Source organism: Pyrus communis, chromosome 2 (genome assembly GCF_963583255.1).
Source record: "Pyrus communis chromosome 2, drPyrComm1.1, whole genome shotgun sequence".
In the NCBI taxonomy this organism is placed as follows: Eukaryota; Viridiplantae; Streptophyta; class Magnoliopsida; order Rosales; family Rosaceae; genus Pyrus; species Pyrus communis.
The window spans coordinates 34,981,054-34,996,264 of record NC_084804.1 but is presented as its reverse complement, the minus strand read 5'-3'; the positions used below and the strand labels follow the sequence as shown (position 1 = coordinate 34,996,264).

The 15,211-nt window shown below is 37.1% G+C and overlaps 2 protein-coding genes across 2 annotated transcripts in view; one reads left to right on the top strand and one right to left on the bottom strand.

Annotated features, from left to right (window-relative positions):
- Positions 1-1,583: 1,583 nt before the first annotated feature.
- LOC137725111 (disease resistance protein RPS2-like) lies at positions 1,584-2,684 on the top strand. Its single transcript, XM_068463704.1, has one exon. It carries the CDS (start codon positions 1,584-1,586, stop codon positions 2,682-2,684), a length of 1,101 nt encoding a protein of 366 aa, XP_068319805.1.
- Positions 2,685-3,766: 1,082 nt separating this feature from the next.
- LOC137725384 (midasin) overlaps positions 3,767-15,211 on the bottom strand; it is a 34,247-nt gene continuing 22,802 nt past the window's right edge. The window contains exons 45-72 of the mRNA XM_068464046.1: positions 15,023-15,208; positions 14,785-14,886; positions 14,472-14,696; positions 14,176-14,298; positions 13,482-13,563; positions 13,263-13,393; positions 13,012-13,176; positions 12,779-12,854; positions 12,573-12,685; positions 11,677-11,747; positions 11,464-11,577; positions 11,224-11,292; positions 10,973-11,129; positions 10,270-10,540; positions 9,943-10,181; positions 9,511-9,705; positions 9,190-9,411; positions 8,939-9,097; positions 8,619-8,843; positions 8,160-8,453; positions 7,905-8,051; positions 7,098-7,298; positions 5,289-6,989; positions 4,917-5,198; positions 4,554-4,733; positions 4,352-4,453; positions 4,113-4,235; positions 3,767-4,003 (exon numbers count right to left, since the gene is read on the bottom strand). Coding sequence (XP_068320147.1) covers positions 3,971-4,003; positions 4,113-4,235; positions 4,352-4,453; positions 4,554-4,733; positions 4,917-5,198; positions 5,289-6,989; positions 7,098-7,298; positions 7,905-8,051; positions 8,160-8,453; positions 8,619-8,843; positions 8,939-9,097; positions 9,190-9,411; positions 9,511-9,705; positions 9,943-10,181; positions 10,270-10,540; positions 10,973-11,129; positions 11,224-11,292; positions 11,464-11,577; positions 11,677-11,747; positions 12,573-12,685; positions 12,779-12,854; positions 13,012-13,176; positions 13,263-13,393; positions 13,482-13,563; positions 14,176-14,298; positions 14,472-14,696; positions 14,785-14,886; positions 15,023-15,208 — 5,988 coding nt within the window. The 3' untranslated portion in view covers positions 3,767-3,970. The remainder of the gene's footprint in view (positions 4,004-4,112; positions 4,236-4,351; positions 4,454-4,553; positions 4,734-4,916; positions 5,199-5,288; positions 6,990-7,097; positions 7,299-7,904; positions 8,052-8,159; positions 8,454-8,618; positions 8,844-8,938; positions 9,098-9,189; positions 9,412-9,510; positions 9,706-9,942; positions 10,182-10,269; positions 10,541-10,972; positions 11,130-11,223; positions 11,293-11,463; positions 11,578-11,676; positions 11,748-12,572; positions 12,686-12,778; positions 12,855-13,011; positions 13,177-13,262; positions 13,394-13,481; positions 13,564-14,175; positions 14,299-14,471; positions 14,697-14,784; positions 14,887-15,022; positions 15,209-15,211) is intronic.

Sequence of the window (15,211 nt, the reverse complement as noted above, 5' to 3'; positions counted from 1 at the left end):
AGTTGAAAACGCCATTCTCTTAACATACTACATAAGAAAGAGTAATAGGTTGAGTTCTAACATTGAGGCAACTTGAGCATCTTAATCCGGAAATAAAAGGAATTTGAATGAAATATAACATGTTTGCATGATTATTTGGTGCTGGATAACACTTCCTTAGCTCGTTTTCTTAACTTGTGAACTACAATCTATTTTTATGATTTAAAATATGTCTCTGTACTATTTTTGTTCGATTTAATTTAAATACCAAATCAACTCCAAAAATTCCAAAAGTTTGTGTCAATGTAGCTCTGTGTGTCTAGTGTCTTCATATAAAATTTCGTAGACTTTAGATAAGTGTAAGTCGGTCTAATAATTATTTTTCGGTGACTGGTCAGTAGGGACAGCAACCCAATTTTTGTGACATTTTAAGTAGTTAGATAAAACAATCTTCTGTAGGAAAGACCCTTATTTTTATATGCTACAATTGACAAATCTTAATGTTAATAAGGAAAATCAATAGGACATTTGTGTGCTACTTTGTGGTGTGCTTTTAATCCTATCATCAATGTCATCCACAAGTGATTAATTACATATAAGGAGTTTTATCACAAATGGTCCTTAAAATTAACCATCCCATCAAGATGGTCTCTAAAATTGATAATTGATCAATGTAGTCCATGAAAATGGATGTCACAAATCAATGTGGTTCTTCTCTCATAATTATGTCAAATTTTTTTTTTTTTATTATTTAAATCTTTTTAATCTACATGAAAATATTTAATTAGACTTGTGAGGTGCCGTCATGTGTCACATCAGCATATAACAGAATTTTGATAGGACTATGACGGTTGGACCACATTGATTAGCGGCACCCATTTTCAGAGACTACATTGATCGACTTTAAACTTCAGGAACCATTTTGATGAGGTGGGTCAATTCAGAGATTATTTGTGATAAAAACCTACATATAATAAATTTTTTTTTTTATCAAACTAAATAAGTTTTATTAATAAAAAAAAAGTTAATACAATATATAATCAATTTGGTGCAATCATATATTCACACTAAGGAATAGGATATTCAGGCTAAATTTTTATTTATAAAAAAATGATTTTGAGGCTAAGTTGTACAACCACTAATTGTAGTGCTAGTGGCGATTACATATCCAATTTTCAAGTCCAAGGAGAAACCACTAAGAAAGAATTTATCTCTGTTGACGAGTTGTATCTTAATTAGAGTCCAAATGAAAACCATATAGAATGAATTTCTCTGTGTTTGCAAGTTGTCTCTTCATTAGGATTGTACTTACTATCCTTGTTCTATAGTTAATTTGTCCCGGTGTTTTAGGAATGTAAAATTTGGAACTCCTTACTTTTCTTGTTGCTTTCGCATATATTTTACCTAGACTTGATGGTAAAACAAACAATAACAAGAAAGCAAATCAAACCGTCCCTTGTTAGGAAAGGAAAGGCAATTGTTTCCTAATAGAAATTGGTCAGCCCGTGAGCATGAGTAGTACAAATAGACCTCTATTACTCCCCTGTTAATCATTGATCTGTAACTACATTCTCCTTTTTCTTTTATTCCAAATTTCCAATACCATGGCTTTTGGCAAGGGAGGTTTTGAGAAACTCGAGCATGAAAGAAAGCGTCTCGAAAACGAAGAGACCGATGTCAAAAAGGTGCTCGCCGCAAACGCTTACAGAATCGAATGGCTAAGTGAGTGCATGGACTGGCTTCGCAAGGTCGATGAAGAGAGACAAAAAATTGAGAATTTGGAGAAAAGGTATAAAGAGAGGGAGAGGACTAGAACGATCAACCAAGGCCAATCATGTGGACTCCTTCAATCTTCTTGGTGCCTTGATCTAAAGATTCGCATGAAAATAAAAAAGATCGCCAACCTGCGAAAGCAGATCAAACTCGACACGATAAGGAATCAGAGCGCGCCTGCACTGCCCGATCGGTTTATAAAGAGGGGTGCACTCAAGATAGATGATTTTCCATCACTCAATAACTATGTTGACGTGTTGTTTCTAAAGTTGCTTGTAAAAGATGGTCGTGACAAGTGCGCTAGGGTTTGCATATGGGGACCCTCCGGGGTGGGAAAAACAACAGTGCTGGAGAACGTGCACGACAGATTCTGTGAACTTACTAACACTGTTCAGCCGTTTGACGTCATTTTTTGGGTAACCATGACTGAGGAGAAAGGCGTGGGAGACATACAACACATACTCGAAAAGCAGTTAGGGTTACAAGCGGATGAGTTGATGAGTAACCATGAGAGAGCAGAAATTATAGCTAAAGAGCTGGAAAACAAGAGCTACTTGTTGTTTGTTGATCAAGTTTCTTCTGAGATTGATTTGGTGAGGATTGGCATCCGTAAAGGCCAACACGGAAGGGTCGTGCTTGGACGCAGTGGTTGCTACTACGACGACGAGATCGGTGAGCGCGATGAATCGTGGAAACAGGAGGATATCAAAATAGAGGGAATGTGTGAGGATGATGCCCTAAAGATGTTCAGGAAAATAGTGAACTCCAATAAAGATGTTATGAAGAATGAAGAAATCAAAAGAATAGAAACGTTAATAGTTAGGGAGTGTGGTGGGATTCCACAGTCGATCAAGACCGTAGCTTTCAATCTAGAGAAAGAAAGCGATCCCGCAGTGTGGTGGGCCACATTATCTCGTTTTGCCAAGAATTGAAACTGGTATAGCTTATGGATGCTGATCTTTTGTATTATTTTTTTTTCCTCATAATTTATACATTGCGTTGGACCTTGAATTTTGTTTAACAATTTCATGCATATACTAATGAGACGACTTTCAGAGAATTGCGTTGGACCCTGAATGCTCTAATTGTCTACTTCAATCTAATGAGAATTTTGTTTATTTATGAAATCCTAATGAGATCACTTTCGAAGACAAATGCATATAAAGACTTTTTCAATATTTCTTCGAGGACCTAAAAATGTTTGGTACTAGACCCTTTGGACCCACCAAGGATTATGAAATGCCTATTCACTTAGAGAGATGGCCCACTAGTCCACCCCTTAACAAAACTAATTTTATCTCAACTTAATCACTTACTGTTATGTGTTGGGTTTTATCGCAAAAGACGTCAGTGTTATTAGGTCTAGAACCATACATTTATATATTTTATTTTATTTTCTCAATCCCTCAATATGGGAGCACGCCCCCTCACGTGAGAACACCACATATTGGACCACTCACCCAACCAATCTACATCGGACATTAAGAGCAAAAGCATGGTGTAATATTAAATCCGATAACTCGGGCACAATACGGATCCACATGACCCACATCAAACCGGCTCTGATACTATGTCAAATATTTAGAGAGACACACCAGTAATCCCTCGACAAGATGCGTTACTTAGCTGTTGATGTCAGCAACAATCGGTACATGTTAAAATCTCTCGACAAACACCAAGTGCTCGCGAATGAGAAGAATTTTAATGGCCTCAGGGTAAAAATAATGAATATATTGAGATTTAATGATTACTTGCCATAGAGGGTATCTCAAAACCTATGGGTTGGCATAAGAAGGGTACTGAACTGGCGACGGAACTCTGGGATGAAAGCATGGATCGTTGAGATGGTTTTTGCAGCGAAGGTGTATGTGGAAGCTGTTCAAGCCTATCTAGTAGAGTATCCAAATCCTTGTGTAATTACCAAAAACCACGGCTAATTCTAATTTGGTATCGTCCATGTCCAATGGAAAGCCATTTAGAATTACCACACAACACCAATGAAACATTACTCAAATTAAGAATGATCTTTTTCACCAGAAAAAAAAGTGAATAAAGTTAAAAATTTGTTCATCTTCACTGATGATGACTCTAATTGTTTCCTATACAAGTTACATTATACACAATACGCATCATCCTCATTCCCTGGTTAACCTGCTATGAAAATATGACCTTTTGCGCCACTCAACGCGATCTTTGCAGCTCACACCGAATGATTAGGTTAGTCCCTTGTGTACTGCATAAGCTCAACCCACTGCAAACAGCAAGTCAAAGATTTCAGATACATAGAAGGAGAGGCACTGCGTTTTCTGGCCAAATCGCAGCACTTAGGCATGAAAAACGTTGTGAACTATTATGCTTACCTGTCTCAGCAAATCAGCAAGAGTCCTAGGAAGTGCTTCAATGTTCCTCAGTACAATGTAGAATGGGAATGGGAAAAAGTCCATGTAATTTACCAGCTTGCACCCACCCTCAAAAGAATATTCCTAAAGGAAGAATTGCAGAAAGGCATTCTGGAATTAGAGATCCACTCACGACATAATAAAAGAACAGAGAGAAGAAAACAGACACCATATATTAAGAAAAAAGTACGAATAATTACCTTGTGGTCCATAATGGAACCATCTGGTGAGTTATCAAGAACCAAATATGCAACCATACGCTTCTTAGCCAAGGCATCCCTAACATACCGCCTCAAGTTCTCCTGCAAAGTTGATTTTGTTTAAGAAAAAATGAAACCGTAGACAAGCAGCAATAACGGCTCGTTGGCCACTTGGAAAAGGAGAAGAAAAAAAAAATATTACCCTCTCGTGGAACCGGCCATCTCCGATTATCAAAATGAGCTGTTGTAGTGGATTCCATCCTGAGGGGAGGCGTGCTCTTGCAACCGCTTCATCGAGCTTGGTGTTCACATACTTCAACACATCAACAACTGGTTGATCAGCAATAGTATTCTCCTGCTTGAATGACAAACTCGAGATCATCTGCACAACAATATCAGTAAAACACATTACATGCCATATACCATGGGCCCTAACATTACTGAACAGAAATATGAAAAGAAAGGGCTTCATGCAACAATTTACTGCCCTAGCAAAATACGTAAATAACCTCTATGTTGCTATGTATTTCAGTTCAAGATAATACTGGCATTAAGGGGCACTCACCTTGATTCCGGTTTCTCCAGTAAAAGGCTGATCGAAGTCATGCAGCACCCTTATGTTACCTTTCTTTCCAAAGCTTGCAACAGCAAGGCTCCCCATCTCTAGTTGGGACATTGCACGACATACTGTCACCAGAGCTTCGATAGCGGCATCACCACAGCCACTTTCAGACATACTAAGGGAATCATCAACAGCAATGACAACTTGATAATCACGTTTGTTAGGCCGGGTCCGTCTCAGCCATATTTTATCTTTCCGATAATGACTGGCTATGTATGGAATCACCTAATAAAGTTTACACCACAAAGAAAACTTATTAAACTATGTTTTAGAAAAACTGAAGTTGGACACTGGTTGAGTTATCTTGTGTCTAACCTTCTTCATGTTAATCCGCTTGCCAGTCTTATAATCCCCTTGGAGCTTGCTGGCAAGATTAGGCTCCATGACAAGACGCAATTGTTCCGCCAACTCCTGTGACAATCTTGTCGTGGTCTGCTCACATCTTCTCCAAACAGCAGTAGCATTGCCCATAACATCATCAGAAATTTCCTCAGGATCTTGAGCTTTCCCCATGTCACCATCATTTACGGAAAGTTCACTGAGCTGCTTTATGTCACTAAAGTAGGATTTCTTGACAGAGACCACGTCCTCTACCGTGCTTTGACCGTCACGATGGCTATGAATTTCTTGAGATTGATCACCAGACAATTCTTCTGCACCAGAGAGACGCATCTGGTCCTCGGTCTTATCCTTTAGCACTTGAGTACGACTCCGGTTAGGCTGTGGTTCTACTTTTTGCTTCTCAATTTCCATCTCAACAGGGCCATCTTTATGCGTTGAAGGATCATCTTCATTGGCGTTGGACTTATTACCATCTACATTTTTGTCAATCTGCTCAAATGTTGCAGGTCCCAAAGCCTGAGCTGTCCCCTTTTCATACTCAGAAACGTATCCAAACTCATCTGCATTTTCATTCTCAATTTCGTTCCCAATTTCATCCTGTACCTCCATGTTGTTTTCCTGGAGATCGACAGATACTCTAACTTTTTTCTCCCAGTCCTTGAGTGCATCCCCGACACTACGGAAAGGGTTTGGCTCGCTTTTTTTATCCGATGAAGATTCTTGCCTAGGAAGTTGACATTTTGGTTGCTCACCAACATTTGTCCCATTATTTGACGCCTCAGAAACCATCATATCCAGCTCTGAAGTATTTCTAGAAGGTAAACCACTCACAGGAGTAAGCTCAGTATGAATATCATTGCTATTTGCCCAATTCAACTCTGGTGCTACATCTCCTGGATCTGATGCCTTCATGTTACCATTTGGTTGTGTTGAAGATTCTGTGTTGGGCATATCCCTCTGTGAGTCAGGTACTCCCAGTTCTAACTCATCCTTGCTTAATTCTGAATTCATCTCAGTATTATCTTCATGATCCTCATTTTCAGGAGTTGCATCCGTTTGTTCGGTCTCTGCCTCTCCCATGATTTCATCAATTGAGATTGCTTGTTCTTCTTCATGGTTCTCATTCTCCGCATTCTCATCATGCATTTCAGGATCAACCTCCATAGGTTCAGTTTCATCAGAATTTTGATTCAACTCCTCGGGCTCTAATCCTGTAGGATCTACAACTGCTTCTTGTTTGTCTAAGTTCATATCATCCGCATTCTCTCCATCATTTAGATCATCCTGGCTTCCAGTCTCACCATTTTCTTCATCCAGTTTATTTAAATCAAGATCTCCAGGTTCGTCGGCCGTGGCAGCAGAGTCTTCCTTGGCTCTAAGCTCTCTAGAACTTGGATCTTTATCTCTAACTGAATTTCCAGATTCATACTTCTCATTAGTATTATCGAGATTTTCATCATCATCCTTATCAAATAGTTTTTCATCAACAGTTTCACCATTAGCTCCAGTTTCTCCCATTTTAGACTCTAACTGCTGATCTTCATCATCTTCATTTGCGTCTTCTTCAGAGTCCTCACTGACACTAAATGCATCAGCTTGAAAATCCTCCTCAAACTCTATCCCCTTATCATTTTTACTTGGGACTTCACCTGCAGCATCTTGTTCTTCGCTGGCCTGCACATGCATGCATAGAAAAATTTAATAACATCTTGTCATGATGTGCCAAACGATAAACCTACAATAATAAACTGGTTTAAAAACTCAATGTGCTCAAATCAATACCTTATCAGTTCCAAGAAGTTGATCTTCATCAGTGATCTGATCACTGACATCATTCAGTCCTACACCCTCCCCCATACCCGTTCCAGTTTTATCTTGAGATGTATTACCAGTAGCATCCTCCTCCTGGTCTTCAGAAGAGACCCCAGATCCCTTTGAATATAAAGCCAAAACATTTGCAAGCATGTGAATGGTTAAAGATACCTGCACATTAATATAAATATCAATCTCCTCAAAATAAAAAATTCAATAATCATGACAAATATAATATAGTTTCCAATACATAATCATGTGAATGTTAACTTCCGTTCAATATAACATACATAAAAGATGTCAGGGCCTATAATTTCCATATTGTATGTTCTATATAATACCATGCAAGTGTTTTTATTAGTGCAAATTGTCTGTAAAAGTTAAGGCTTAATGGCTGAGTTAAGGCAGGAAGGCAGAATGAGTTATTTCGGTTTGGGTAGGTAGCAGAACCAGTTGCAAAGCAAGGAACAGCTCACTTGAGAAATGAGAGTAAGATTACCACCAACACGTTAAATCTCAGCGCAGAAAGAAAGATCACAGAAAAAATTCAGACATGGAGAAATCCAAAAAAAAAAAAAAAAAAAAACACATTAGAATCGCCAGACAATTTTTGAACCATTTTCGGATAATAGAAATAAGGTTTGACGGGAATGGGAGTAATTGAATGAAGCTTTAGTTCCACATTCCCACTTCCTGCCCCACCGGCCCAAAGAAAGGGGTATGAGAAACAGCAAATTTGAATATATGTGTGATTGAGATGCGGACTAGACCACTTACAGTTTTGCACATAGCTAAAAGTTCTTTCAACAGAGCATGACCAAACTTCCACAATATGTCCAAACAGAAATGTAGATGCTCAAACTGCACTTCGATTTGGAGCAAAGCATTCGGAGAACGTCCACCACAATGATTCACCAGTTTTTCCTGAGAACAGGACATTATATAATTTAATGGGTATGCATACACAAGTGACAAAACAAAACCACATGGATACAATAATTCTTAAAAAATAAAAATAAAAACAAAACTCACAGCACAAAGGATTGTTGTCCGGAGCTTATCACACAAATTGTCCAAGCTCAAAATTTTCACCGATGAGTCAAATATCTTTTTCCAAGACGTAATATGACCCAATTTATCTGGATGAACATGGCTATTACTTGGTGAACCTAATGTTTGCATCGCACCAACGATATGTTCAAATGTAGCTCTTAGAGCTTTCCAAAATGCAAAATTGAGTTCACCGCCGTCATCATCATGTGCACCAACTGAAACATTTTTTTCATTTATTATCACTGAATTGAACTCCCTTTCCATCAACCTCCCCTGAAAAATGCAAAAACATAAAACTCCATATTCCTTACAAAGTTATAATTATACAGCTAAGAATTCATTTGCCATATCTAGTTTACCGCTAACAAGGGTCACACTGCAACCAAAAGAAGAAAAGAACACTCGAGCACCAAAAAAGAATTAAAAAGCCAGGGATACCTTCTTAAGTATGTCTACAAAATGACCAAGCAAAATATCTTTCACCGAGCTTCTATCTGCATCTTTCCCATGGAAAGCAAGAAGATGATCCTCAAAAGCCTTGATAACCTTGAAGTTTTGGAACACCAATTGTTCCATATGCTTTGAAACAAGAAAGAATTGCGAGGAGCCAGAAAATGTCATTATAGCTCTATCAGGGCCAAGAAGGCAATTGTCCAAAGATTCCTGTTACAAAGTTGAGCAAAAATGTAGTGTGAGTGTGAGGAGCTATCTAATGCAGGATAGAAATGTAGAACACACAAGGAACAAGAAACAGAGACCTTAGATTTCTGCAGAACTGGAATAAATTTCTCAATAGAAGTAAGAAACTCATTTACTTCATTCTTGACAGTTTGACAATTGTTTAAATGGGTATTCTGGAATGTCTTCAGCAACAACAACTCATCATGTGATGTGGCACACAAACTATCAAATAATTGCTGCGACAAAACAAAAATCCTTAGCATCTTAAATTAAGACGAAAATCAACAATCGTTCAAATGAAAAGTAGAATTCCACAGTTACAAATTACCTTTTGCTGCCACATGCATTTGAAGGTGGCCTGTTGATTTTGACCAATAGATATCTTGCTACCGCTTCCATCATCAAAACCAGTGGAATCTGAATATAACTTCTCCAGAGTAGAAATCCATTCCTTCAAGTCCCGCATTTGCTCTGCAAATTTGTTGGCAGCTTCCTGCTGATTTTTTTGTATTTCAACGAGCTGGTGAAGAAAAGGATCTTGGCTTCCATTCTGTAACGCATATAAATTAACATAAATACTCAGTGGTCAAACCAAAATGACAAGATCTAGTTGTCAAGGTTCTTGCTTCTGAAATCTAGCCATTCTCACCTGTTTGTGAGTAAAAAGCACAGATGCTACGCTACTGAAGTAGTATTCGTTCGTTGTCTTCCATTCAGTAACAAGATTTTGACTAGTCAAATCAAGAACAGCATCAGAATCTCCACTGGGCAGTCGACTTTGTGTCAGCAGCACATGCTGAACATCATATGACGGATGAACAAACCACCAAGATTTAACTTCGTCCTATCAGAAGCCATTCAATAGAAGAGAAAAAGTTAGTTTACATGTGATTGTATCGCTCACCTGCCTATAGAATATATACCGTTGGAACTAATTTAAGGTGCTGGCAACACTTATATATTAAGTTTATTTTTTGTAACGGCACAATGGTTATTTCTAGTGGCTCAGTTGATCACAGTTATATATGGATATATGAAGAATATGCTCTGAAGAACAAGAGCTAAAATCCAATGTTCATACCTCTATAAAAATGTCCCTTGACAACCCGCTGCTTTTTAAAAGATTTAGAAGGCAAGAAAAAGCCCGTCTCTTCTTTTGACTCTTGCTTTCATCCTTCCACAAATCACAACAATCTACTGCATCTTTAAATAGTTTTTGAAGTGTAAGCCACACAGCACTCCATTCCTCCTTGTATGAAGGACAAGGGACAAGAGAAGCTGGGCACTGCCTTAGTATTGCAGCAATGTCTGAGCAGAGTTCTGTATTGTAAATTCAAAAAGTAAGAACCCAAGAGTGAAATAAAAGAAAATCAAGTAACTTTATGAAGATAGAAGAAACTTCCAGCACCTTTAGACTCTGGATATGCAAATTCAAGAGTTCTATCTGGCTGTAATTTCTTCAGATTCTTCATAGCAGAATCTGCTTCTTTTATCCAATCAGTGTACCACATACACCTATCTTTGTCATTCAACACAGTCCAATCAAAAACAGCATCTGCCGTCCCTATTTTTGGGTTAACATTATCCATGAGGAACTTTTGAACTTGTTGAGGCAGGCATTCAGCCCCCTTCACAATATCTTGCTCAAGAAAAACAATTACAGGTTGTTCAAGTAGGACCTATCCAAACAAGAACAGAGGCATATAATCATTACCTCATCAAAGTAAATATGGAAAAAACACATAACCAAGTATTGTTCTTTTATCAGACGAGGGCCACGCATCAGACAATATTACACTAGGTCAATGATCATGATCAATAGTGTGTCCAGAATTCTGATAACATTCCAGCCAAATTAAAGAAGTTACATGACAATTGGATATTAGTTAAAAAGAAATTAAATTCTCAGGGAAAGCATCAGATGTAACAAAAATTACATTCTAGTGTATCAGATTCAGAACCAAGCCAATATACGTTGACCGACATAGAAGATATTAGGGTAACAGAAAGTCTACAATAGAACATCAAGTTCGTGGAATACACCTAGTCATGAGATCACCCAATTAGCAATAAGGAACATCAAGTTTGTGGAATAAACTATATATACTTACAGTGTACTTCTTTATAATCTTCTTCAGCTTCTTCCTTGTGCTTTCGACTTTCCCAAAGTCCAGAAAACTCTCACAGTGCTCCCACTGGCATAGTTTGAGTTCTTTCTTGAGTTCCATCTCTATATCCCTTCTACTAGAATCCATATGTGCCAAAATTCTGATGAAAACAATGCAATATCTCAAAGATTGTGATGGGAAAAGAAAGAAAACAGAGAATGGGAAAAAAGGGCACATTGAGTTGATGAACTCACCCTGGTAAGAATTGCACGTAATACCCAAATGCATTGTATAAAATCTTCACATTTTTCTTCTCACAATCACTGCATGATTGTTAACAGTTAATATCCCTTGCCGAAGGAAAAAGTATTTTAAATGGAAGCATTTGTTCCTGAAAACTATAATTTTAACATCTCTGACATGAACCTATTAAGAGTAATTTTACTACCAGTACGGTAGAGCAAAAAAATAGTACGCAAGTTTTACTATCATACCTTGAATAAACCTGTAGGTTTGTACCAGTAGTTATTTGGCCAAGGAAAGCAAAAAGAAGTTGAAGACGCCTTCTAAATTCACCAATACTGGATAAACGTAAGAAGTCTTCCAAACTGCAAAATTGCAGACATGTCACACAATCTAACAGTAAACCACAAAGTTTCCCATAAATAATATTCAAGAAAAAATAAATAAACATATTCTGAACGTGCCTATGGGTAGTAGATTCTTCGTATTCAACAGCATCAGAAGGTCGTAGAACTGAATAAAGCGAAAGCCAGATCTGCAAGAATGACAAGACAAAAGCATAAAATTAGATATGCAAAATCAATCAATAACTAAGAAATTTTATTCACTATATTAGAGAAATGAACTTGCAAAATCAAGGCGTTCATCAATTAAGCTAAGAGAGCCTCATTTGAACTTAATTTTTATGTAAGTTGACACGTGATTCTATCTTACACCCGTCTTATTAAAAATCTCTGATTTCATAAGTAAACCATAACATCTTCCTCAAATACTAGCCTTGAATCAACCCAATTTTGTTATGTTGATTGGTTGTTGACTTGAAAGTTACAAGGTGATGCAGAGCCGAAGGTTATATCCCGTGATTCCAGTTTTAGAAATTACAAAAAGATTTAAACAAGATAAAAATGGATATTGTTCATTTGCTACGCATTTGAAGCCTCCCAAACTACCATTTGATCATCCATTTTTTAATAATAGATTCATTTGTACCAATTTTGTTTAGGATTTTCAATGGGAGGAGATGAGTGACTAGTACTGGGGTGGGTAAAGGTATTATTTCTTTAAGTGGGCTTTTTCGCCTAATTAAAAAATTACCGTCATATTACATTACGGCAGTAGTCGAAATTTATGATTCAATTAAGGATTGGGTATAAAGAGCCATTGAAACTTGAACAATACTTGATAATTAAAACCACAAAGCACAAACCAGAAAGGCTCAAATATTTTCTCAAACATGAGTGATATGGTGCTTTTCTATTGGCCATTCTTCAACATTATTGTTACTCAATTTTTTTATGGGTTAATTATTGTTGCTTTTCTATTGATTTAACTTTCACAATTACAAGTAACTTTGATTTACCTTTCCAGCATTAACCTCACACTGATCCTGCACCTCATCAAGTAAGGCAGGCCAGGAATTGAACTCCATCTTTTGCCACGAGAACACCAGTTCACGAATGGGCTTGACTTGATCTATAAGAATTAAGAAGGCATAGAAGAAAGTGAACATTGAAAAATGAACAAATTCCACCACGAAGGAAATGCTCATTGAATGAGAACTCTTACCAGAGAACGCGAATTGTGAACCATTTTCTTGTAATGTATGGAGCTTGTTAATTAGAAACTGCAATCCTAAAAGGGCCTACGCAGGGAAAAGAATGTACAAGGATGAAAACTGTAGCCTTGGCATGAGATAACTTCTGGCATCAAAAACGGTGAAATGATCTTTTGTAGAGATTTTTTGATAAAATACTTGTTAAACATAATAAATTTACGGTACTAATTGGAAGTATCAATACCTTAGCTAGGCAGGTGTTCAGTGGAATATTCATAAGCATTTCAACAGCATTCATGATTTTCTGAAGTTCATGATGATCTTCATACTCAATTAAAAGGGTATGAATTCGCTGTTGAAGACCAGTAAGCAATTTCACCATTTCATACATCTTCGGAGCATTTGAATCCTACAAAATAAGATATGGAAGTCAGTTTACCGGTATGATGCTACTGAAGATAAAATATTCATACTAGGACACAAATGTTTACACACCTTGTAAAAGTTATATTTGTGGACTGACGTATCAGAAGAAACAAACTTCTGCTCATGCTCCAGACAAATACGAAACAGATTCTCTGGTACAAGTGCAGCATCCAGACTGGAAAGAAATGAACCCCCTAAACCTGGAAATGAAAAGGACTATTACTATGCAAACATAGTATAACACAGAAAAGCAAGAAAGAAAAAAAGCCACCGCAAAAAAATCTTCACCCTTGATCATCCCTACTCCAAGCGTATGAGAATCAATGAATGAAAGCGTTTTGTCCAGATCGCTGACATGGAAAGTACCCGGCTGCATGAAAAATAAACAATGTCACTCAAATGTAAACACATACAGGATATCAGAAAAAGAAAGTGACACACCAAATATGTTTTCTTAGTATTATTTTCTAAGGTGAACACCTTAGTACTCAGTAAAACAAAATTACATAAAAGTGGACCAAGAATCCACCAAACAAGAAAAAAAATAGAAGAACATCACCCTCCATAGCCAAGCAAAACTAAAAACAAAACATTTCCAACCCATAGTTCGGACCAAATATTTTCCTGCCTCCTTGAACTTACATCAAAAAAATTTCTCCACGGATAACAATCTTGATTTGCAAAAGAACATACATCACAAAAATTAAGGCCCATCATAGTCTGGAACATACATAACAAAGAATTACAGTAAATTATGCCTATGTCCGCGGAACTATTACTCCTTAGCACCCCTAAAACTTAATTTACGCCACTATAGCAAATAAATCGGCATCAAACAAAATTCTTTGCATGAGAGGAGAACAAAGGTAATGTGTAACTTATGGATCAGGAGTGAAAAAATACAGCATAGAGGCAAAAAATAAAAAGATGTTGATTTCAGCAGTTAATAGTAGTTGTGGATTAAGTTTCACAGACAACTTACTGCTAGAACGAGATTACATGAACCAAATAACTGATTGTGAGCATTGACCACGTCGTCAACAAGGGAATCATCCATAAAACTCCATTCTTCTTCTAAATCTTCTTGTTCTTTCAAATCTTCCTCCTGAATGGGTAATATTTTATTATGAGAATAGCAGGAAAAAGTACAGAAGTATTAAAATACCCAGGAAGAATACGCATACATGAAATCTACAACCAGAACGCAAATAATGAACAAATACACAAACTCTGAAAATTACTTCCAAGAGGAAGCGGGGAAAAGCACAGAAGCATTACCCTTTCAATAGGCATATCTTTAGAAAGAAATTCCTTCCATTCTAAGAAGCTTTCATTTGCAAATAACTTCCCAAGAGATGATATGTTGAGATCAATTATACTCTCAAGTTTTAATGCACGAGGCTTAAACTTGAATTTTTGAGAATGTGCTTCCTCTTCATTTTTAGATTGAATCTTCATACTCATCCAACGACTTGCAAACATATTAAATATCTTATCCAATACCTGAATCACAAAGAAAATGTATTATCAGAAGTCAATAACTTTGAGTAAATTTCACTCAAAACAGTTTCAAAATGGGAAAGAAACAAACCATAAAAGATGCATAATCCATCAGCCACGCATTAGCAACGAAATGTGCAACACGGACAACAATGTTTCGGTGCAGAGAAGCTTTAAGTTGTGAAACAGATATCTGTAGGACAATATATTATGAGCATTGAATTTTATGCCAAACAATTCTAGTGAATGAAATAATCTAGAAGTAAGACTTCAAGCACACTTAAACGGGATACCCTGTGTAGAAAAAGATTATAAGATGCAATACACACCATATCATCGCTCAGAACACCACTGGAAAAGGTGATCAACTTCTCAAGATGACTTATGTCATCAGCATTCAAGATTGTAGGAATTTCTATGTTATAGGGAAATTCGCTCGAACCACTGTTTAAGTCAATAGAAATGGTCTTCGGAACTGATACCCGGGGGAATCTCATGAATGAGCAAATTGATCCCTG

What these genes read in the sequence shown, in the direction of transcription:
- LOC137725111 (XM_068463704.1), top strand. Translation starts at nt 1,584, where the DNA reads ATGGCTTTTGGCAAGGGAGGTTTTGAGAAACTCGAGCATGAAAGAAAG.